General features: G+C 35.9%; 1 protein-coding gene across 1 annotated transcript; it reads right to left on the bottom strand.

Annotated features, from left to right (window-relative positions):
* Positions 1-252: 252 nt before the first annotated feature.
* LOC104537790 (pleckstrin homology domain-containing family H member 2-like) lies at positions 253-24,112 on the bottom strand (the record flags this gene model as incomplete). Its single annotated transcript, XM_010180786.1, has 10 exons — positions 23,990-24,112; positions 10,660-10,722; positions 9,480-9,629; positions 8,953-9,036; positions 7,402-7,483; positions 5,423-5,605; positions 2,697-3,667; positions 1,612-1,687; positions 1,028-1,122; positions 253-397 (listed from the first exon to the last, which is right to left on the bottom strand). Coding segments are annotated over exons 1-10 (1,972 nt in total), but the record flags the coding sequence as incomplete, so codon positions are not given.

Here is a 24,112-nt window from a genome sequence, read left to right as displayed (position 1 = left end):
ACTTTTCCCTCATGACAACAGCCAGCTACTAGATTAATGCCTTAAAAAAACATTTATAAAAACAGCAATAAAAAGCCATGTGTAACAGTCCTTTCTCCTGCTTGATCTAGGTTTTGATAGCTGACATAAAAAGCATAGATTTAAGATGTCTATGCTGTTTAAAGAAGAAATCCATTTCTATAAAAAGATCATGTAAAATGTGCAGTTTTCAAAACTTCCCAGAAGTTCCTCATTCTTACAGTTTTTGCCTACCTCGTTTCATAGCCCGAGGACTACTTGGACCACTTCTGCTTCGAGAATCAGACTCAGAAGTCCTTGAGCTGGACCGAGAGCTGTCTTCTTCCTCTGACCCCGAAGACTCATCTATAAATGGGCTGTTGCTTATTTGAGTTGCTTTCTGCAGAAATTAACACAGCATTCTTTGATACCTTGCATAAAGGGAATCAGTCATTGCCTTCATACTGTAGCAGAGCTCTGCTGGCTTCTTAACATTCAAAGTTGTTCTTACTTGGGTTGTGAGTTTTGGCACACAAATATTAACATAAAACTGCATTCCCTCTGCCCTCTGTATCCTCAACCACCCCCACACTTCAAAACAGAAACCTGAGGTAGCTCAAGGCATGGGTCTTTCCAAATCACAAAAAGCTGCCAGAAAACAATGCAGTGATTACTTACTGCTGGCTATCTGACTAGAAACAGCTTTGGCTCTGACACAAAGACATTTCTACACATACACACACTTTTAATTATGGCATTGAACGCCATGTGGCTGTTTAATAATTAACAAGCCTTTGGAAAAAAAATCAGCAAGGGACCTCAGAAGCACTGACCTGGGCTGGTAACATTTTATAAGCAGCAATAATTTTTTTCCAGCTATTTGGCATTTCCATTACTTCTGGGGTTCTGTGATCTCTAAACATCATCTTATGACTTATTTGGCATGGTAGCATCAAATGCGAAACAGCAAGTTCCTGGATGTGAGGCTTAATGGTATTTAAAAATTTCCTTTAAACAGTAATACAGTTACCCCTTTCAAAGTGGTGTAGACAGGAGTGGTCATGTTCTTATATATCAGAGATGTATATAAGCCAGATATGGAGTATGAAGGTAGTGAAACAGCACCTAAAAGAGCAACACATTGTATAAATGACTTTCCTAATTTACCCTTCAATTATCCAAATTTAAGAGTAATTTTTTGCATTGTATAACTGCTATAAGAAGCAAACTAACTCCTGAAATCTTTTGGATGTGACATTTATAGCTTTTTAACATTTCAGTTGGTTTAAGGAGTATAAATAAATTCTAGTCATGACCACTAACCCTTTTGAAATTGGAAGTATAATCTTTTACCTTGGTACCCAATATAGAATCTCCGAAACAAAATTGCAAAGAAAACTGGAGTGAACAAAGTACAAATTCAGCACAGAGTCAAGAGGCAAGATAACAGAAGACAGTGGAAAGATAACCAATGATCTTCTAGGTTTTAAATAGCACGTAACTGAATCTTCATAAAATACCTTAAAGGAACATGGGACATTTGGTCCTTCCTTGCAATTCACCATAAAAAAGAGAATTTTTGTTGACGTGACAATGAACAGCTAAACCACTTACTTCTGTTAAGAGACTCCATGGTGAAAGCTTCAGACATCCTTAAACCAGATTTGGCTACAGCATAAATTCTGCTTTCCTATACAAGCAGAATAGATTTGATGGTAAATAATGAAAACACAACCATTACTTTACTTCTGTTTAGCCTCCCCATAGCCTCTTAGTCTCTCTGTTAGTGCAACAATGTCATAAAATGGTTGATAAAATGGCATTGTCAGTAGCAGCAGAAAAGTGCAAACTCGTTTTATATGCCATACCCATCATATCCATAATCCATTTCAACCTTTTTTCACACAATGCTTGCCCTGTAGGTAACTTGTTTTTAAAAATACTATCATCAGAGGCCACAGAAGGTCTAGTGAGAATATTTTTTAAAGGAAGATTGTATGTTGTGAACAAAGAAATGCCATTAGGAAGCAAATTTTCAACTGTTTTGTGTTAAAAGGCCACAATAAGAAAATGAATCATGAAAAAGTATGCACTAAAATCTATACATAGAGAAGCTGTTACATTAATGCATTATTCATCTCTGAATCATTGATAAATCTTTGACTGTGGAACTGCAGTTCAGTGAGTCTTGACATGGTTAATTTTGGATTTTGTGCTAGACATATTAATATCTATTTTAATTCCCTGATTGATGGCTTTACAGTTTTACTTGGAAATGTGATCAGTAACTTCCGTAATCTGTAGTTGTCTTCTGTTGACTTAATTGCCCAGATTGTGAGGGGTACAATGGTTATAGCGAAGGCATTGACACCAGCACTCTTAGGCTCTGTTGGTGTTAAGTAAATAAACGCAGACACGAGCACTACCTCTTTTGATACACTCAAAAGGAAATATATAACTCAGATGTGACATGAAAAAATGGGGCTTATCTACAAAAATCGTGACTATGTTTTTCAAAAGCAGAAATACTGTGCTTCAAATCAAAATTGCTTCTGAGTTTGTCCTCTTAAGTTCAAATTGAGGTAACGCTCTGTCTTGTCATCAGAGAATAAGAAAGGTAGAGGCAACAAAATAACAGAAAAGAGGAATGAACGTGAGCTAGTTTCATCAGTAGAAAAAATATCTATAATTACACTTACCCAGGAAGGAAATCGATGTAATGGAGGGGTTGGAGGTTTGTTGCTAGCACCCTTTTTTGTCGCATCACAAGGTTCCTGGGCTTCAGTGCAGTCATAGGTAAACACTCCTTCATCACAGCCAATCTCCATTTTCTCTAAAATACCAGTATCTTCTCCATCCACCAGATCAATATCTGTTTCCTGTGGTCTCCAAGGACGTATCATGCTTATGGCATTTCTATTTCTACCAAACATTCTGTCAGAACTCAGCTGGGGCTGGCTTAGATGTTTTTTTGCTAGTGCTGAATTTATACTAAACACATTAGGAGTCCGCAACGTTGGAGGCAAATTTGAGGGAGAATCTGATATTGCTGTGCATTGAGAACCTGCAGACGTTGCAGAAGTTGGGTGTTTGGGTGTCAGAGCAGGGGTTAAAATTGGACTTGGGGTATTTGCCTCACTGGATGAAGATGAATAATCTAGCCTTTGAGACTGAAATTTCTTACTCAGCTCATCTGAAGAACTATCTTGGTCTTTCTTTTTACTCGTGAAGTCAGAGTTGCTCTTTCCACCTGGATTGTTCTGGCCTTTTCTTTGGGACCCTTGCTGCCAGGAGTATAACTTCTTGTGCTGAGTCCTCTGAACACCAAAACTCTCTTCTTCAAATAGAGAGCTACTGTCATCAGATGCTGTCAAATACATTTCACTTCCCACTCTACTGTATCTTGCATTCTCTTCGGATGTGTGGCTCGAGAGAGTGGATGCACACCTGGATTTCAGTCCCTTATTGTCACCTCCATCCTCATCTGAGCTCCAGTCACTCCCTGTTGTGCCGGAGTTCTTTGACAAGTCGCTGTCTATGTCTTTGGATGAACAGCTCCTTCTCACATTTTTGGTCTGCTCTGACCCAGGGGAACTTTGTTGCAAGGACTTCTGTCCTTTATTGCTCTCCTGTGCAGTACCAGCAAAGGTGGTTTCCAGGATATCCTTCTCTGGAGGAGAAATATAATGAACATGAGAAAATTACTTTAGCAAACTTGACTGCCAAAGGATTTTGTCATCATGCCTGCAAACATTAAGTAGGTAATAATTTAAAATGCATAAGCACATTTTAAAAATTTAAATAATAAACCTTAAGAAAAATATTATACATTTTTTCATGCAACTGAAGTTGCAATGATTTTTGCCAAAAAACTGTAACAGATATTACCCAAAGTTCCAGACAAACTAAAAATGGCAATAAATGTACGGATGAGCACAGTGGAGCCATATTTTAAAGTAAACCACATATGTATGAAAACAAACAAACGCACACCTCCCACCCAAAGCCAAAGACTTAAAAGGGCATATAAATTTAGCTACTTTATGAAATCTAAGAAAAACTGAAAGAAAGAAAATATTTACATGAACAAATCAAGTATTCTGAGCATTTTTATAGTGTTTATACACAGAAATTTCTTCTTCAAGCTATTATTGTATTCCCAGTGGCGAATGTTTAACATACACAAGAGAGGATCATGAAAATGGTTAGGGAAAGATGCTGTATTAAAAACATTTTTGCTTCTGCTGTTCACTTTTACCTGGTTTTGCAAGAGAGCAGTAGCTTGCAGCATGTCAGTGAGGCCTATGTGCTCCCTGAGTTAAAACAGATGCAAGTACTAGGGCTTTTCTACACAGACACTTGGGGAAGTTAAACTTAAATAGCTGTATGATGTTAAAGTGGATTGGATAAGCCAAAGAGTTTAATTTAGTCCACGTTAAAGTAATGAAGTCACAAAAGTTGATCTGTTTCCATCTGGGCAAGCTTAAGGTTCTATTTCTTATCCTTTTCCTTGAAAAAAAAAACCACAAAAGGATCCTTACTTCAATTTCCTTATCTATAAAAATGAAATTAATAGCACGTACCCACCTTTATAATGAACTTGGTGTCATATAAATATACAAAATACGAATAGGATCTATTTCAGTTTATGATTTTCTACAGAACTCAACTTGCAATTTTGGGTACCATGATTAACTGTGGAGAAAATGCTGAGCTCATAAATAGTACTGTGGGACTCAAACAAAGGACCAGAGCAACAGTCTCCTTCTAGAGCTTTTCACTGCTAAGTGAAATAGCAAACTGCAATAGCCTTGCTTATGCTTATAATAGTGTAAGAGCACACCAATTTGCTGGCGTTACTAGGCTTCAGGGCTTGTTGAGGAAGTCGTATGAACTGATCAGGGAGTTTTCTTCTTCTTCAAATAGGAAACGATACAAAAAGATTCCTGAGACTCTCTCCTATTTTTTTCTGACCTTGATTATATTAATGAAAGATTAATGAGTTGATCTTGTTGAGTTAGGGCATAAAACTAACACTGTGACACCAGTGATAGCATAGATAAAATCTACAGAAACTGAACTTCGGTGAGACTCTACACAAGCAGAAAAATGTAACAGCCCTCCCTGGGGGACTGGCAGCCTTAAACTCGTTACACTACTGTGGAGCAAACCTGGGTCACAACAAATTCTCCTCTGCAGCCAAAGCACCCATCAGCCACTGCACGCTGCCAAACAGTGTATTAGCAGTAGTATGGAGACTCAGTGCTCAATGGGATTTCTTCCTAGTAATAGAGGCTAGCATTAAAGAGAGAGAAGGAGTTCTGCTATGAACTTTGAAAACAGCTGGTCTGGATACACCAACATAGTTGTCAATTTTAGTTTTCCACCTGTGTAGAATAAAATGGCAGTATTGGTAAGTAGGTACCTAGCATGTTTTTGCCTTCAGTGTAGTCTGACTCTTTAGATGAAGACTTGCTTAATTCTTCCAACTTAGGAGATGGTTGAGGACTTCTTGCTCTATTAGAAAAGCATCCAAAAGTCAAACTGCTTAGTCGCTGGCACTCTCCAGGTTTTTGTGCTGAAGTAACAGATTTCTTGCCTGTAGCTTCTGAAGAACAGTAATTCAGAAATCTTGTGTTAATGAGATACAGCAAGCTATGCTATTGGTCTCTTTCATCTGCAGTGTAAAGTTGTTTGGGTTTTTTTGTAAGATAACTAAAATTCAGCAAAATTATAATAAAGAAATTACTACAGGAATGAAAATCTACCCATCTACCTCCCCATATCAAAAGAAACCCAGAGCTACAATTCCAGTTCTTAAAGATTGATTTTTTTAGTATAGAAAGGAAAAAAACCACCTTTTAACAATTACACATCAATAAGATATAAAACATGCATTTAATACAGAATGAAAACCTAGTGGAAATACCTGATTTTATTCTGCTGTGACTGAAATTAAACCATGGATTGGTCTAGGATATATAATATGGGAAAGACTGTAGAACAATAGTATTAAAATACGTGGCATTCTTCCCTCCATATAAAAATAAACAGCAAATACAAGGAAGTTAGTTACCAGGCTTAAAAGGTATATATAGAATCATACGGAGGATTTCAAGAGAAGGTGAAAGCATAAAATGATTAACTGCCAAGTGAATATGAAATTTGTCCCTAGGGACAGAAACTGATACGAAACGATGCTGTCCATCCCTGTTTATAAAATATTCTGTGGCAGATCCAGGAACAAAAGGCCCTTATCCATACCTGTAAACTCTTTACCACATGATTACAATTTATAGCCTGTTACCAGCATGGACACTGCCAATGGTAATAAATTTCTTCATATTTTTAGGCATATCAGTAAATGTGTGTTGACGACCAGCTGACAAATTCTTAGCGTCTCAAGAAGCCTCTGAATAGATCACTCGTAAGAGGATGAGTAAAGCTGTTAAGTGCTGAAGTACATAATATTGCTACTGATCAAAAAATAGGAAAGGAACAAAACAATCCAGTTTCCTTATTAACAGAAAGGTGCATCTTAATTTAAAAGCTTCATATTGCCCATGTATTTTGTAAATATTTATATTTTCATATATTATGCATATTACGTGTATATACACATGTATTTTATGCATATACACACATTTCTAAATGTCTGTGTGTGCATATATACATGAGATACATTATCAAGAAATGACGGCTAGGTAGCAAACTAACAAGATTTTCAGGTGATAGTAAGTTGTCAGGTCAGCCAAGTGTGGAGAGGGCTGTGGGAACCTTCAGAGAGACTTAAGAAAGTTGGTGAACAGGCAACAAGGTGGCAAATAAAATTCATCTTTGATTAATGCAAAATAATGCTCTGTGGTGGGGATATTCCTCTTTCCCATATTTACATTTTACGATTTTTAAATTAACTATATCCACTTGGAGAAAAACCTGGTGATACTGTGGCTGAATTAAGGTTTTGGATCACTGTAGTCAAATGTAATAATTTTAAAAAATCTGATCAGAGTTCTGATTCCCAGCTGAGCATTTGCTAGAAAAAGCAGATGCAGATGGACATTCATCTATTCCTTAACAATGCTAAGACTACCTGTGCTAGAAAGAAGTAAAGATTTGACATAAACCCAGTCAAATCTTACTACTTGCAGAACTTCTTACATAACAGAGATACCGGTTCAGCCAAAAAAATCCCAATTGTGGTTTGTCTGTGTGTCTTGTTAATAAAAATTAAATTACTGCTCGCCCAGCACCTTAATATACAGACACTCTGATGTCAATTCATACTCACTGAAATCTTCGTGATTTCACAGAATCTTTCAATTACATGGATGCAAAAATTAATACGGAATAGAAAGAAGTATGCCATATACAGAGAAGTTTTTTAAAGATTTGCACATTTACCTTGCAGTTTAGATTGTACTGTTTTCATCTCTTTGGTTTGCTTTTGGTTGATCAAGCGAAGGTTCTGATTTTCCACCTCTAACTAAAAGCATATAAATGTAATCTCATCCGTTGGTGAAACAATTTTTAAAGTCATTGTATCATTTATATTTTCTCTGCATTTCTGCCTATCTAAGGATAAAACTAGTTCAAACAGCAAGCTCCTCTCTCCTGCTTCTCTTAATGGCAGTCTAGGCATTTGTTTATTCTGAACAGTGAAATTCCCTGCAACTATTATTGTCTCAACTTCTGTTAAAATCATTCCCCAAACCAAGCAAACCCAAGACTTAATAATGAAGAAAAAAGAGATCTCCATAGGCATTTTTTAAAAAAGCTGAGGGCTAGAATTACAGATTTTTGTGCCACACTTGGCAAACCCGAGAGCAGGCAGAGGAATCAGAGGGAATGATGGTGCTAATGCCTCCTTACCATTCCACAGCAAAGATTAAAAAAAATACTGCACTGAAAATACTTATTCAGAGCAAAGACTTTCTATGGGAAGAAAAAAATCCAGCAACCCATCGCTGTAGCTCACTACCAAGAGGTAAAAGGTGTTGGTTCAAACTCCTGCTCCAAATTAGGCAAAGGAAATACTTGAATCTGAGTATCCTGTATCACACAGAGGGGAGCCAGCAATTTTACTTCCCATTGGGTGACACCTCGCCACCTCTTAGCTTGACATTCTCCATGTTTCAAACTATGTAAATAGTTTGAGTCATAGTTGCTTCTGTCCAAACTTTATCAAGATAAATTTAGCTAATCTAAATTGCATTTTTATTAAATTATTTCAAAAACTCCCCTTGCAGACTGATACGAAATGTTACTTCTTGTTTCCTACTTTAAAAATAATAATTTAATTGTTTTTCAACTGGAGTGAGTACAATTTCCAGTTAACCACAACAGAGTAGGATTTTAACTTTTAGGAGTAACTTCAAATTCTGTTCACACAAGGAGGAGAAAGCACAGCTGCCCACCAAAACTGGCAGCCTTAGGCAGGGCAAAGCCACAGTTAAGGGAGACAACTGGTCTCTTCTTGGAGTAGAGACAGTCCCCCTGAAACTATTCATGACTAAGAGTACTGTGGGCACTGGAAAATAAAATATTATCAAGTCCTTTTTTCTGACAGGCCCTGGCAGACTTGGTCAGCTTTCTGGGGATTATTCACACTTTAGGCATCTGCTTGAGCAAGCTCGGTTTGCTGGCTAATCTCTCTCAATTAGTGGAGACAAGTACACCTTCCAGAGAGTTCTTCTGGGCCCTTTCTCCACAAAGAGGACCCAGATACACCAGCTGACAAAAGTAGATGTCAGGATTTAAGTGACACAGATACTCTGCCCTCTGTGCTGTTTTCACGTTTCCTCTTTCAAGCAAGTAACTTGTACAGATCAATGAAACTAGAAAGCATTATTTTTACTACCTTTTTACACAAAGCCCTTTAATAGCCAAAAAGCCTAAGTGATATCCAGTCACACCACTGTATTTTATGTATAAGTATTGTAGCAAGAGGGATACCTCATGGAGCTTGACTGTCACCCATTCTTTTATTTTAGCTGCTTTTTCTTCTATGATTTTTGCTTCTTGCATTCTTATTTGCTTCTGGAAAAAAAATGACATATGCATATTTTTCACTGAGTATTACAGTCTGTCTGCATAGTATCTTCAGATATAAATCCTAAGACTGGTTGAAGTAATTTAGTTTCCTGGGCAATATATGGTGATTTAAAAAAAACCAACCCCAAAACCTACAAATAGGCCCTTCACAGAGGATGCTCGTCCTCTTTCCTCTAGAAAAAAATGAAAGCAGTGAAGAGGAAGAACATTTTTCCCCTCTTAAAAGTTAGGTGTTCTTTCAATTCAAGACACAATTTGCAAGTTGATAAACCTTATTCAAAGTATATACTTCTAATGGGAACCTCTTCAATCAAACAACAGAAATAATGCTAAAATTTTCTGTCCTCTGTTGATCTTAATTTTAATTTTATTTTTTACAGTCAAGAATGGAATTGATGATCATCTTTTGTAACACCATTATTTCTAACCTGTTCTTCAAGTTGTTGCTCCAATTTCTGTATGATGTCATTTTTATCTTGTATCAGGATCTCCAGATCTTGACATCTCTTATACAACCTGGTTTCTGATTCACTTGTTTGAACATTAGCTGCTTTTAATTTTTCTTCCATGACCTGCACCTATGTGGAAGGTCAAACATAAGACTTTAAAAAACATAACACTCCAAGTTAAAAGGTAGTAACTTAATCCCAAAATGTACTGTTAAAGTTGCCCCCGCACCTAAGATTCAAGATAACCCTGCAAGATTCTGAATCCCACAGTTCGTTATGTTTCCCTGTGCATCTAATACCAATAGGACTGGCAAAACACTGATAGCCTCATACAGCTTTTGTTAGTATCAGTGAGAGGCCCCTAGGTTTGTAACACACAAGCTGTTAGAGACACCAGTATGGGAAGAATGCAGTTTATGTACAGGGAGCTGCTCTTAGGCTGCATAAACGTTTTAACAAATACTCAATTGCACAGTGTGAAAAACCCCAACAAATTATCAGCAGCATTCACAAAAAATGGCTAAAAAGTACTTGTCTTGTAGTCTGGGATGTTTTCTAACTCCATATTAGTACGTGAACATTTTTTTTTATTCTTACAATTCTCAGTTTCTATCTGTCTCACATTAAGATACGAAGGATTTTTTAGGGAATACCAGAGAGATGTTCATAAAATGTGTGCAGTAGCTATATCCGCTATTTGAAATCAAAAGGAAACTTTGGTTAAATATTTAGCCACAATCTCTTCTTCTTGTTGTTGTTCTACAAGATCAACAACCAACACAGAATAATCCTATTTAGAGACTGTATTGGATAGCCTTATTTTATTTTCTCACAGGTTTTCTAAAATAGATCACTGTTTCCTCTCCCTTTTTGTTTCCACGTGCATCATATATCAAAGACTCATGGTGCGTCAATGAAGAAGCGCATTACATGAAGCTATTTTGGATTTGTGCTGTTAGTTTTGACTTTATTGAACTGAACTGGATAGTGAGCAGAGAAAGACATGAGAACATCTCTGGTAAGATAAATCAATAGATGTAAAAAGAAACCATCTTCTCCCTTCTGAGCAATACTTTAAAAATAGCAATTTTCTGAATTTCCCTTCATTACAGTAACATACAAATAGCTCGTGGAGATATTTTTCAATTTATATATATACCTGCTGAAAAGCTCTCTCTGCTTGACGATCAGCATCTATAACTTGTTTCTCAAGCTGCTGCATCTGTAGATACATAAAAACACATGGTAAAATGGCCATGCCTTCTGCTGGTTGCCAGAAATACCACAGTGAAATGTATTTTCATTGTCTGTTTTGAAAAAGGAGAAGACAGGTAGTAGGCAGGCGCATAAAAGTAAATAAAAGGACAAAGAGTGTGTCAGACTGGGAAGATAATTCATCATTACAACTGTATTAAAACACTATTAAGATTCTTCTATGGAAAAAAAAAAGAATACAGCTTTTCTTCACAGTACAATTTTACGGCTGCTATATGACATATTGCTTCTTTTCCCTGCTACCAATGGATAAAGACAGAGACCAGCAAAACATAAGAGAGTGCAGGTCCCTTTTGAGAGGTGAGAGACCCTGATCCATTACATTATAATTATGCCTAATATATCACAAGCTTAACCTTTGCCCCAGGCCTTGGAAGACCCCTGCAATTTACATGATTTATTTTGAGGACTTTTCCAACTATGTGGAAAAACTGAGGCCAGAAAGAAACTTTTTTCAAACATCTTGTTAGATTTTGGTAAGAGTGCTCTAGTCTGATTTTGGTGAAGGATACAATTATGACTTCTTTAAAAAGGAAACTGAGATATGAAATCATCCTAGAAAGTACCTAAGGAAATTAATATATTATTCCATAATTTAAGGACTTACTGGTTCTCAGGAAACACCAATGCTCTTCAGTTCATGTGAAGAGCATGAAACATCAAATACTTAACACTGGGATACTCAATATTCAGCTTCACAATTGTCCATAGATGAGCATATGATAAAAACAATGCAAAGGGAAATAATTTGTTCCTTCTACAGTTTACTGCTTGGTTTTAAAAGAGTCAGCTTCATTCTGTCCAGTTTGTGCTCGATTTCTGGTGTCTTTCAGTTTCTTTTTCTCTCTCTGTCCCTTTTTTTTCTCTGCCCAATTACATTGTCAATCACATGAAACGGTTCTCTGTACTTTTAGCACCTCATCCAGACAAGGACACTGAGTCATCATTTTCTATCAATCAAACACTGAAAATGGAGAAAACGAGATTTCACTAACATCAAAAAAAGCTGAGACTGACCGTATAGTACTTTCTCATGTGATGTAAAACCCCAAAGACAGCACCGTAATACGACGACACACTGTTGACAGGAGACAGACAAACATTTCACAATATGCATGGTCAGGTCCCCAGGGAGATGTTTTGCAAGACCAGTTTTAAGGAAATGATCGTTCCAGTCATCCATGTCCATACAGACAGACAAGGAGGAGATGAACTTTCCTTGTTCCTCTCTGGCCACATGTATTTGATTTTAATTGTGTACAACTTCATGCTGAGATTTTGAGTTTAATTTTTAGAATTTTGAATTCTAATGTCACTTTCTATCTGTCTATTTGGCTTTATGTTCAAATAGAAGTTTGGTTTACAAGTCTCACTTTAATATAGTTTTTAAGAAATTTCTTTTTTAAAGAGTTGGGGATTCAGAAAGCAAGGTTATTTCTGAATATACGGTCAGCTAACATCCCAGTGTAGTAAAAGCACTATGCTAAACCAAGTGCAGCTTTGTATCAATAATGCACATTAATGCTCTATAATATTTTGACAGAAAACTCCTTCAGATATTTGTAAATATGAAATTCACTGTTGATGAGTTGTGAGTTGTTCAGCAATCTTCACAGTCAAATTTGCACACGTAAATGCACATGACTGACATGGCAGTAATTGGACAATTTATTTATGTATGTCCCATAAGTGAAATTCAGTTCAGCTGCAAGGTCATATCAGAAACCTACAGACCTAAGTTCCACAGGACCAGGAACATGGTAATACGTTCATGGAGGAGACTACTGGGACAAAGAATATGATCTGAATAAAGCTGTTGCTAAGATGAATGTAAAGCTAGGAGCCAAATGAGGTGAGAGAATAATTACCAAGAAAAATAGCGTTCAGAGATTAAAAATTGAAGTACAAGGTTTATTTTTGCTTCTTTAAGAGTTAACTGTTTCAAGAAAGTTTGCTAAGAAGCTCTGTGTGATTTCACAATACGGGTACGTCAATCAGCTTCCTGGCAACAACTAAATATGAGATTTTATTTGGAAAATTTCTAAAGGGTTTTCAATTTATTTTAGGAGGCTCCTCTTAAAAAAAAAATCTATATTATTCAGCAAAAACAAAGTACCATAGTTACCAAACATAAGCACTTCTATTACAGTTAAACGGGCCAGCATTTCAATAATTCCATGCTACATAACAATAGCTAAGTAAGTCCTAGTTTTCCCTTTATTTAGAGTTTATATAGATTTGTTTTGCAGTGTCTGTTCTAACAGTAATTAAAAATATATAATTTTCCCCATTTGCACAAATAATCTCTAACCAATCCACAAAATGGTTTTGCCTGAAAAATGAGATTTGTATGTATACTCTGACTGGCCTGTGAAGTTAAAGAGAAAAATTACTGCTGAAGGATACTCTGAAGGTTACCAAACTTGTTGGGTAAAAGATTGGAACTGGTTCCAGGGGAAGAATTTCTCTTCACAAAGAAAACCTAACCTTAAAAGCCTTCTTCTTAAGTTAGTAGGAGGTTTCATAACAATGATCACAGCATTACTGAGAGAGAGGGGAGAGAAGGTGAAAATACATGACTGGATTAATAGCTAATTGTTTAAATCAGAAGTCATGCTTTGAACTCCTCAGGAATAAAATGCAGTGGTAAATTCACTTTACCCAGTTACTATGAAGACCATGCTTATGGTCCTCAAATTATGGAGGGGGGGGGCGGGAAGTAAATGATACCTAAACTTAGCCTCATGATGGAAGTGGCAGGTACCTGCAGCCACATCTGCATTTGCAGGCAAAGGTCAGTAAGCTTTACAGATGCAGAACAAAGAACTGTTACCTATGGCTGAAACTTGAGTATTGATGACCAACTCTGACTTAATACAGAAAATTATTTGAAAAACAGAAAATCTGTTGAATTAGACCTTTGTCCCACCAGCTTCTTTCTATATACATCTATGCAAATCACCAGTATTGCCAGTATACCAGTATGATGTATATCAGCTGACAGGCTAGACATTTCTTGAATGCACAGGAAACAGCCATAAAGTTGGCTTCCCAGGAGAAACACAGAGGGACAGCATTTCATTGATAACATTTGGCATGTGAAGTATATTTAAGCTTAATTTTTTATTATGTCCTGAATGAGGTGACTTGAAATAATGCCCTTGTTCAAGAAACCTCTAGTAAGAAATATTCTTGTCACACGCATCCATGATTGGTGCAGGCTCTTTCTGAAATTCATGAAGGATTCAGAGGTCTCCTGTCATAATCTATACTGGTTTTGGTTTTATAGTCTTAACTATAAAGAATAAATGGTTTAGGGCCATGAACAAAAATACAAACAGACTGACTGAAGAACAATATAAACACAGGTATGGAAAAACAGACTGCTACTTTAACCTGCACTTTCTCCTACTGTTTTTAATTGTAAAAATTCTCTTATAAGTTTCAGAAAACATGCTCGTGCACACTGCATAAGTTATCTGAATTATGGAAAATAATATTTGATGTTAAGAACAGATTTGGTTTTAAACTTAGTAAGGAAATAACCACTTTACATCTGTGACTCATCAAATTGAGCTATTTTTATTCAATGAAGAGAAATGCCACATGTGAATAAATGCTGAATGCTTTGAAGAAACATGGTTGCAATAAAACTAAAGAGGTGCACTGTCTCGGAGGTCTGGACATTGAAGCACAACACACAGTCAGTGGGAAATTTTACAATACAAAAGCAAACCATATAGTGATTCTATTTAAAAGTTCATCTGGAAGTTTCTTGGCTGTATTCAGAAATGTTCAACATACACTTTTGTGCAAGTAAAGAAATTTTCTTTTTATTAAAACATGTATTGCATGAAATCACCAAAGGGTATAAACTCAAAAGTCATCACTCGTGAATTTTAAGGAGACTCCATTGTATTCATATATGTGTATATATACTGTCAATTATGTAGAGCTATAGAGAGATCCTTGTACATGTAATGTGCAACACGGAGAAATTACAGCACTAAATTGATAATTTTGCTGGTATTTGAAATAGTTACTTAATAATTTTAAATGAAATATTTTAAAAATAAAAATGGTTAGAATTCTTTCCCTTTTGAGATCTGAAAATCTATGTTCTTTATAGGAACAAAACCCTAATCTTTTATCCAAGTCAATTTTCAACATAATAACTTGTCCCATTCATGTTTAGAATTTACATTATAATCAGGGCATAATATACTCTCTCCTCACTTTTAGTGTTACAAACAAAACAGTTGTATCATGTAGACTTTCTGGAAATCGTTTTGAGATAAATACAGGAAAAAATAAGACCATTAAGGAATGAAAAGAAAAGCATCACTTCTCTGGAATCCTTTCAAAGCATGCTGATAATAGGTCAGAGTTTTCAAAAACAAAACATGAGTTAAAAGCCAATGTTTCTGAAGCAGAAATACGGCCTGTCTATTGATCAAGTGCAGAACTTCCAGTGACTTGAGAATGGTGTTTAGTCTCCTTTTTTCCTTGCATTTCAATTTTTCAAGTCTTCCTCATATCAAAAAAGGCCTAAACCATCTGTGGCTGAAAAACAAGTCTTCCACGTAGAAAGTATTAAATCTGTCCATTTTTAGATTTAGTGAACTATCAGTCCTAACACCACACAGGATTTACCAAAACTGAAGAAGCATGGGGATATGGCTGCTTCTATAAGTGAACAAATAGGGGAAGCAAGTGAGGGATAAACACACCAACGGGTGTAGCAGATATAAACAGGTGATGAATTAACACAGGCTGGAAATTAGAAGACCCTAATTTTCCACATTGACTAAAAAAGACTTGGAACTGCCTTCTAATAGAAGGTATAAATGCAAAAGATCTGACCTTTTATGTGGTGCTTGATAAGTTTATAAATTGTTTGAAGAATATGCCTGCCAGCTATTCCAGAGCACTGCATGTGACCAAGATTTCACCTTTTGGTTCTATAGTCCTATGTTTAAACCCAAATACTTCAACAGATCTCTGCATTTCCTTAAGAAAAGAGTCAGTATTTCTTAAAAGAAGTCATCTGTTTGTCAGTGGCTTTGACAGCCACCAGTTTTCATGTTTTAAAATATGCTATGCCAAATCTATACATGTATAAAGCCTTGTATACATTTGTTAGTTAAAAGCAATGGTGAAACTGTTTTAGAGGCATGACTTACTCTTTTTACTAAAAAGTCTCTCATCTGGTGGTTTAGCATAGGAAAGCACAGTAATATTTCTTCTATTTCTGTAACTCATCTATTAAAAAGCTGACTGGGTATGTTCCATCCGTATTTTCAAACATGATTCCTTCAGTCTTGACACCGATTTCTCTACTACTTATTGTGTATCTCCCATAAGGACACTACTAAATCTTCATAAACTACAACAAACTTCAAAATATGAACTGACCAATTAAGCCACATACACAGAACACATAAAGAATAAAAATGTAAAATTGATATATTAATATTTCACAGGAAAAAAAAAACAACAAAAGATAATTGGTAAAGCAGGAATTAGCACATGCCTTCGGTAAGATATACTTTTTTTTTACTGGATGATTTCTTATCCCAAAGGTATCACAATAATTAGAAATATCTTATACAAGAGCTTTATATTTTTAACTACTTAATAGAAATCCATCTTGTCTCATAAACTCAGGATGTGATGCTTCAGACCTACCTATATTTATGAAACTAAATATGCCTGAGTAAAAAATGAAATTGAATACTTTGTGCAAAAGCTTTTCCCTAGAATAAAATGAAATTAATTAAAGTATTTCTCAAAAGTGTGGATTTAGTCATCCAAATGAAGAACTGCTTCCTGAACCCAAACTTCTTTTTTGTCATAGAACCCCCCAAAATATTTGTCTTAACGGGGCTCATATGTTCCTTAGGCTACTCACAGATCAAGCATGGTGAATTTTCTTCACTATTTTACTGGTTCATCATATATGGAATGTTACTGTTTGCCATTATTTCCTAGATGAAAAAAATCTTTAAAGAATTAGTTATTTGCTTTAAATCTCAAAAGCTACAGCCTTATTTTTCCTTCACATCTCACCTGAATGCTCGCCTAGGTTATGACTAATGCAAAACTTGGTGAACTTTGTGCTCACAACCAGGCAGCTACCAAGCTGCCACTTTTCAGTGTACTCCCATTTGTTCCTTCTCCTGTCTTCTCCATTTTTAATACCAATTTAAAGGTAAAAGGCTACAATTCTTTTCATGAACAAAGCAGGGTCAACTACCCCTCTGCAAATTTGCCATCTAACCAACTCCACCTCTTCATTTTCTCTCTCTGTTCAGACTGTTCCTCACAGGGATTATTTATGTCCTCTGCCTCAACTGTGGTCAGAAATACAGAGTGTAAAAGCAATTTAGGTCTTCAATGCCAGCTTTATATATATATATATATACACACACACACTCCTGCTCCTTATAAAGATGGCAAGTAGTTCTTCAGTCTTGATGCGCAGAATCCCAATCCTGTCCGCTTCTCACTACAGCAACATTTGGCACTGCTCTTCTAGTGAGGCAAAAGGCACTTCTTAATTGCAAGTTTCTCTTAACTCTCCTTTTTAGCTCCTCAGATCATTGGCATGAACTATGTTTAGCACAAAAGCCTTTCCTTGGAACAAAACAAAACCTACAAAAATTATCAGTCTCCCTCAGCTCAGTTTCCAAAAAGATCAGGGTCAAAACTTTTATCATTACATAAGAGCAGTTTTAGCACTGAGTTATATTTTACTTCCTTCAAATTATTTTCAATATTTAAACATGATTTTAAGAATAATTATTTAGCTCAAAAGATTTTCCTAGTGCTTGTTAAATGTGTGAAAAGTACATATGAAAAAGCAAGCTTTCACATTTCAGCTGAGTTCATTATAGTAAAAGTAACAATTTCTTCTGGAAACTATGTAAATTAAAAATATGGAACAGAAAAGCCTGGGGAGGCAACTCTTCCAGAATTAGTAGTCTAGGACAGCTGCCAGTAAACAGACAGACTTTAAGAAGTTAAATTCAGCAGTGGGATTTGAGGACGCTGTATAGTGAAGGTCAAATGAGCAGCATGTAATGTTGGCTGAATAATGTGCTTTTCTCAGTGTCAGTCACAGGACTTTCCTAAGCCTGGTAAAATACTGAGAATGTTCAGTCTTTCTGGCTGTCTTCCTTTCCAGCACACATCTTGTCTTGATAGTTAAGTTGCAGAGACACAATCAAATACAAATTATGTAGACCGCCCCTCTAGCACAAACAGATACTATTATAACATTCAGCATCTTGAAAGAAGTAAAAATACAGCTTAGCAAGATGGAAGAATGCACTAAAGCACTTTGGCAGGCAAGGAAAAAGACGTGCTTAAAATGAAAAGAGAAATGTATCAACAACTGGGTTTTCATCTGCATTAACAGGCAGCTATCGGCTTTGTTTTGTTTTGATCATTGTACTGTGATTGTGAAAATTCTGCTACTTCTGTCTCGCTGAATTGTGAGCTCTGATTACAGCCATACCAACAACATCTGAAATAGGCGGCTTTTTTCCATGCCACTGCCTGAGAGGTGATGATTTAAATATCAAAGGTACCACTGACTGCCAAGGTTTACAAAATTGAAAACTTGACTGAAACTGAATTTATTCATGAAATTAAAGTGTACAGGACACCTAGGAAACACAGACGGTAAAGGAGCAAGAGATTCCAGAAACATATGTAAGGCATCATAATCCACTTTGAAGACATGACAACAGATATGTAAAGCCTGAGGGCATGAAAATTAAATGCATCATTTCTAAGCACAAAAAAGAGTTCCCTCCATGAAAAAGGAAAAGAAAACATCTTGTAGCTCCTACAAGTGAAATGCTAAACAAATATTAAATTGGCTAAGGATCTGCACAGGTGCCTGCCTGCTATCACAGCTTCCGTCAACTTCCCCATCTTAGGTGGGCTGCAATAGTACGGATGCCATCGTCTCTGAACCACCTTTCATCCTCTGGTGTCACAGCAAGGGCCAGGTTCTCCATGCCATTACCCAGCCTGGCCTCTACAAGAGCAGCTGATTTATTTCTTCCTGAGTTCTCTTTTTTCTTTTTTTTTTTTCCTCACCTTCACTTTCGCTAGAAAGAATGTAGGTTTAAGACTTACAAAAACAGTAAAAAAACCCAAACAAAACCAACAAGCAAAAAAGCCACTGTTATAAAAAGGCATAGGATAAAAATATAGTCACATAGGGAAGAAAGTATAGTTATTGAAAAAGCATAAACAAACCTAAGACTCTAACCATATAAACTTTAAACTTTTACTCTAACTCTCCTTGCTTTCTCCTGCTTGTATCTTCCTAACTGCATCTGCAGTATTTTCCATGATTAGAAGTTTTTTAAGAGCAACTGAAATACTGAAAAATAACCTTCATTTTCATAATTTTGGTACTACGGTATTTTGCTCTTTTTTTACTTCACTCTTCATAATAATTTGAATGCAAATGGAAATACTCATTGTGCTTTTTTACAATTTTCATATTGGCAATCACTGCACAAGTCAAATGTGTTACAGACTTTTCCTCTGAAAACATTAATCTTGAAATTGTCATGTCACAGATAACAAAACACACTGCATCTGCTTAATTTTGAAATGTCAAATGACATACCATAAATACGCCTGCAAAATGAATAAAAAACCAGTGGGACATGGATTTAGCTGTTGGTTTGTAAGACAAGGTCAGGAATGTGTTATGCTTTGGAATATACTGGAAATAGCATTTGGCCTAAAAATCCGTTATAATTCAATTTTCATAATCTGTGCAGAAAGTATAAATATAACTGGATTTGTCATGTACACACAATACATACAATGGAAGGTTAAAAGCAAACAAATCAATACATACATGAAAATACTCCTCTCTTTTATCATTTGTATTTGTTGAAAATCATTCAAAGCATAAAATAGTGACCCTCAGCACCAAAGGAAACAAACCTGGAGGCATTCATGTGGATGTTGAGTATTACTGGACAGCCCATAATGCAATGTTTGAGATTGTGCCATATTCAGTCCTTACGGGGGCCGATGAAAAGGAAATTCAGTGGAGGCTGCCCAAGAGGAAATTTAACCCAGCTCTGTAGTTCTACTAAACTGATTTTTTAGCGATAGGAAAAACATTAACTTTATACCTGTCGTTGCACACATATTTTAGGTGAAGAATGTACTTACTATGAAAAGAATGAGTGTCACCGAGTTTTCCTATGACATGAAATGCTGGCTAGGAGCTAAACTTGCAGTAGAATACTGTAATCTTTTCTTCAATTCAGGTTTTTTTACTAAACTCTTCATATGCACAAGACCCGAGCTGCATTAAAATACATGCGTCTACTTAAAACTCAGGTCCACAGCCATCCTAAATTTGGTGTACTAGGGATACTTTCTACATCATTCCTTAAATTCCTGTAAAGACCTCTCCCACTTACAGCAGCAGCTTCTGCTTAAAACTCCAACAAGGTCTCTTTCTTTGCATGTTGGATTTAAAAATATAGATGCTTTACTTGGCAGAATGAAAATAAATAGAAAAACCAAACAAATAAACAACAGTGAATGGATTAGTTTTCTGAAAACATTGTATATTCCTTTGCTCCTCTCTCTTCTTCTTCCCAAGTTTACTACAGAATTAAAGTTCTGGCAACCATACTGCTGAAATGCACTTATAATGCAAATTTCTTGAACTCCTCAACCACTGAGGTTCAAGGATAAGTATTTGCTGGAAATACAAAACACAGTAAATAGTTTGTTTTTTAAAACTAGAACACATCTGTTAAAAGCATACACTGAAGACTTCCCATGTTGATCGTTCCTTTATTTGCAGAGGCACTAGCAGTGTATAAGGAAATTATCTCAATTAATCTGCAGCCCGAATATATTTACAGGAGCTCAGAGGTCAGACACAAATACTGAAAAAGGATAGACTCAAGCAAACCCTTATTAAAATCTGGTTTTACACTAAGTTCTAGAACAAATACAGCGTGAAAAATGCAATGGCGGTTTCTGACAAGTCATACAGACACTGTAATAGGATGTAAACTCCTTTTCCTGATTCACCATCTCGAAGAGATACCTCTCAAATACACGCAGAGGAGGAAGGCTGGAGAATTCCCACCAATTCACTCCTCTTACCTTCCTGCAGAGACCACCTGTTTTGTCACAATATCACTCTCACTCTGTTTTCTGCAACAATTACATAGTTTAATACCCATGAGGGTTTCATGTCTGTCATGCCATAGTACAGCGATTTCTGTTGCTATTTTGAAGTAGAACGCTGTCTGGTGCTATTGTTCAATGTTTCAGTACACATTTCATAGCATGAAGATGATTGTAAACAAAACCACAAGTACAGGCCTGTGCTAATCAAAGTAAGAGTGAGAATTATTTGTTTTGCAAATTTGTTTCATTCTGTAACAGGTAACAGATCCAGAAGGTAACTGTAAAGGCTGACAGCAGCTGTATTCTCCTCTTGTCCTTAGTATCAAGATGCCCATCAAGTCCTGGCCAATCAAGTCTTCATTACTCACTTTGCTATTTCCCAAATAGATTTTTGTGTAACAATTCCATGCAGTTTAATTTCAGACTAGTGGGAGTGCATCTTTCCTTTTACAAATACTGAGAATTGTTTGTATAATTTAAAAAATAAAAATATGTTGAAAACAACCGCTGAATTGTTACAAATGAAAACAACATGCAAATAAATACTTTAGTGCCCATTTTGAAAATTGCTGGGTTTGAATTGTGCAAGTTTGATATATTTGGAGATGAATATGGTCTAATTTTGTTGAGCTCTGACCAGTCTTTGATGCGTGTCCCAGGTGAATTCCAGTTTATGACTGAGAGATTCATATTAAAAAGTCAAAGTGACAAAGTAAGAAGAATGATCATTTTTCATGAAGTCTGCTAATGCTTTGCTCTGGAGAGTAATATATCAAATTATCCCAAATGAATATTGTTCAACCTGTGGTATTCAATAGAAATTATCTGCCGCTCCTGTAAACACTTTGCTTTATCTAAAATTTATGAGAAAACTAAGGCAAATTAAAACAAGAGGGCAGTAACATGACAAGTTCTTAAGCTTTTTTATCTATTTTGGAGTCATGTTTCTCACAAATGAGAAAAAATAATTTTCTTTTGAATGCTTTATTGCAGGCACAGTGCTAAAGATTTGTAATTTTTATCCCTCTTACTCTGTTTTTTTTTAATGCCGACTTCTGAAATCATATGATTATGCATACATTTCTATTAATTTAAGAGGACATTCCTAGCAGTTAAGAGCCTGTAAATGCAAACTGTGAAGGAACAACGTGAAAAGTCAAATAGAAAGCACTCAAGCTTCTGATTTTTTTTTAAACTCAGATAGTTTTGTGAAGTAACACTCATGAATCTTAGTTTTTTGGTTGCCAAACTGATAATCACCAGCAGCTGCATAAAACATGGTAGTTGGCTGCTGGAAAGCCCCTAAGAAAAGTAATGTCCACTGTTCAGCCACCTGACTTCCATCCTGAAATGTAGTGATCCAAATAGTGTAAAGAGACGGAACAGATATATAGTATCTACCAGCCCTGACTGATTCCCTGTTGAGTGTTACAGCAGACACTATTATACTCTTTGATGGATCACAGCATCACAAAACCACAGAGTGGTAGGGGTTGGAGAGGACCTCTGAATATCATCTAGTCCAATCCCTGCTAGAGCAGGATCACCTGGAGAACTGGCTCAATAAAAATACCAGGTTATTGATTACTTCACACAGCGACCAGCAGCTATCAGTGCAGATCTGGAGAGATTTGTTCAGGGCGCATGCTGTTCAATGCAGACATTCAGTAATGGGCACTGGGCAGTGAAGTGACAAAGTTTTTTTTATGGTATTTTGTTATTCAGGATAACAGAAGCTTTCTGACAAGAAAGATTTACAAGAAGGTTCTTACAAGATTTAGTGACCAGTCAATAAAATAATAAATGACACATAACATAGAAATCTGAAGGACTTTGAGTAAGATCCTGGAATGAAGATAGATATCTCAATGAAAACATACTTGATGGTTGTTTTAACTGTCAAAGGAAACAAAATGTTAAGCATTATTTAGGAAAGGAATGGAGCATATAACTTTGTACATCGTCCACGGTTCTTCATAAATACAAAAATACGTGTTTCTTCCTGCTTTAATACTACTTAGTTCTTGTCTTCACTGAAATATAGTTAAAAGGGAATAAGTCAGAGAGGGCTAACTCTGGACAGTAAAGGTACTTATGGCTTCAAAGGGAGAATGGATAAATTCACAAAAGAGAAGCGTTAACATAAATGTATAAAATAAAAGTATGGTCACTAACATACTACAAAATTCTCTGAATTTTATTTTTCTTTTGAGGAGGGAAAAATTCATGGAAAATTTAACTCAAAGAAGAAGAAAGTAGTTTTGGCAAAATAACTTTTTAACTAGAATTGAGGTGGAGATTATGATGACATAGTTCTAATGATTCTCTAAAATATTTTGTCCCTTGTAGTCTTTTAAATGCCTTGTTCTGTCAAAATGTTACCAGGTAAATACAATGGTGGTATTTTTCTATTTCAAATATGGGCTCAATTATAGATGACTGTTGGGATACACGTATTTGAGCATGACAAGTGAAATGTTTCTCTATTGCAAAATAAAGTACATATTTAAACAATATTCTTGACATTAAATTATATAATACTTTTCAACTTCCCAGGTCCCTAGACTCAGATGGCAAGCCATAGTTGGAGACGTCTTATTACAGGAAAAACAAGTCCAGTAAATTATATGATTCAGTAAGAAATACTGGGGAAAATACTACTTCTGGATTTTCTCCCCAATGATTTCCGTGTCTTAAATTATATCTTAAATAGTTAGGAAAATGTGTTAAATATTAACTTCAATGTTGTAAAAGTGATTACTAGATACATATTTTTCTCTGTAGGAGAGCTGTCAGTGTGTTCTTATTTGAAATTGAACATTTCTTGCTGGCAAACCTAATGTGTGAAATTCTTTCACAGCATTAAGACATATCTGTTTTCCATCTACTTTGTTTTAAAATTACTTTTTTTTTCTCCTGAAAAAAATCCCAGCACTTGTAATCTCAAATCATCACACGTGATCAGCCCCCGTCATCAAATAAAATAATACATACAGCATTCAAATTCATATCATGAGACCTACCTTTTCTGCTAACAATTCTCTGATCTTGCTTGCCTGGAGACGAAATTTCATTAACTGTGACTCCAGAGTCAAACATCTTTCCTTCCAGTTTACAGTACCTTCTGGCTCTGAAAGTTCAGCCAT

This window comes from Mesitornis unicolor, unplaced genomic scaffold, assembly GCF_000695765.1.
Source record: "Mesitornis unicolor isolate BGI_N332 unplaced genomic scaffold, ASM69576v1 scaffold54543, whole genome shotgun sequence".
Taxonomy (NCBI): Eukaryota; Metazoa; Chordata; class Aves; order Mesitornithiformes; family Mesitornithidae; genus Mesitornis; species Mesitornis unicolor.
This window is presented reverse-complemented; position numbering and strand designations above follow the sequence as displayed.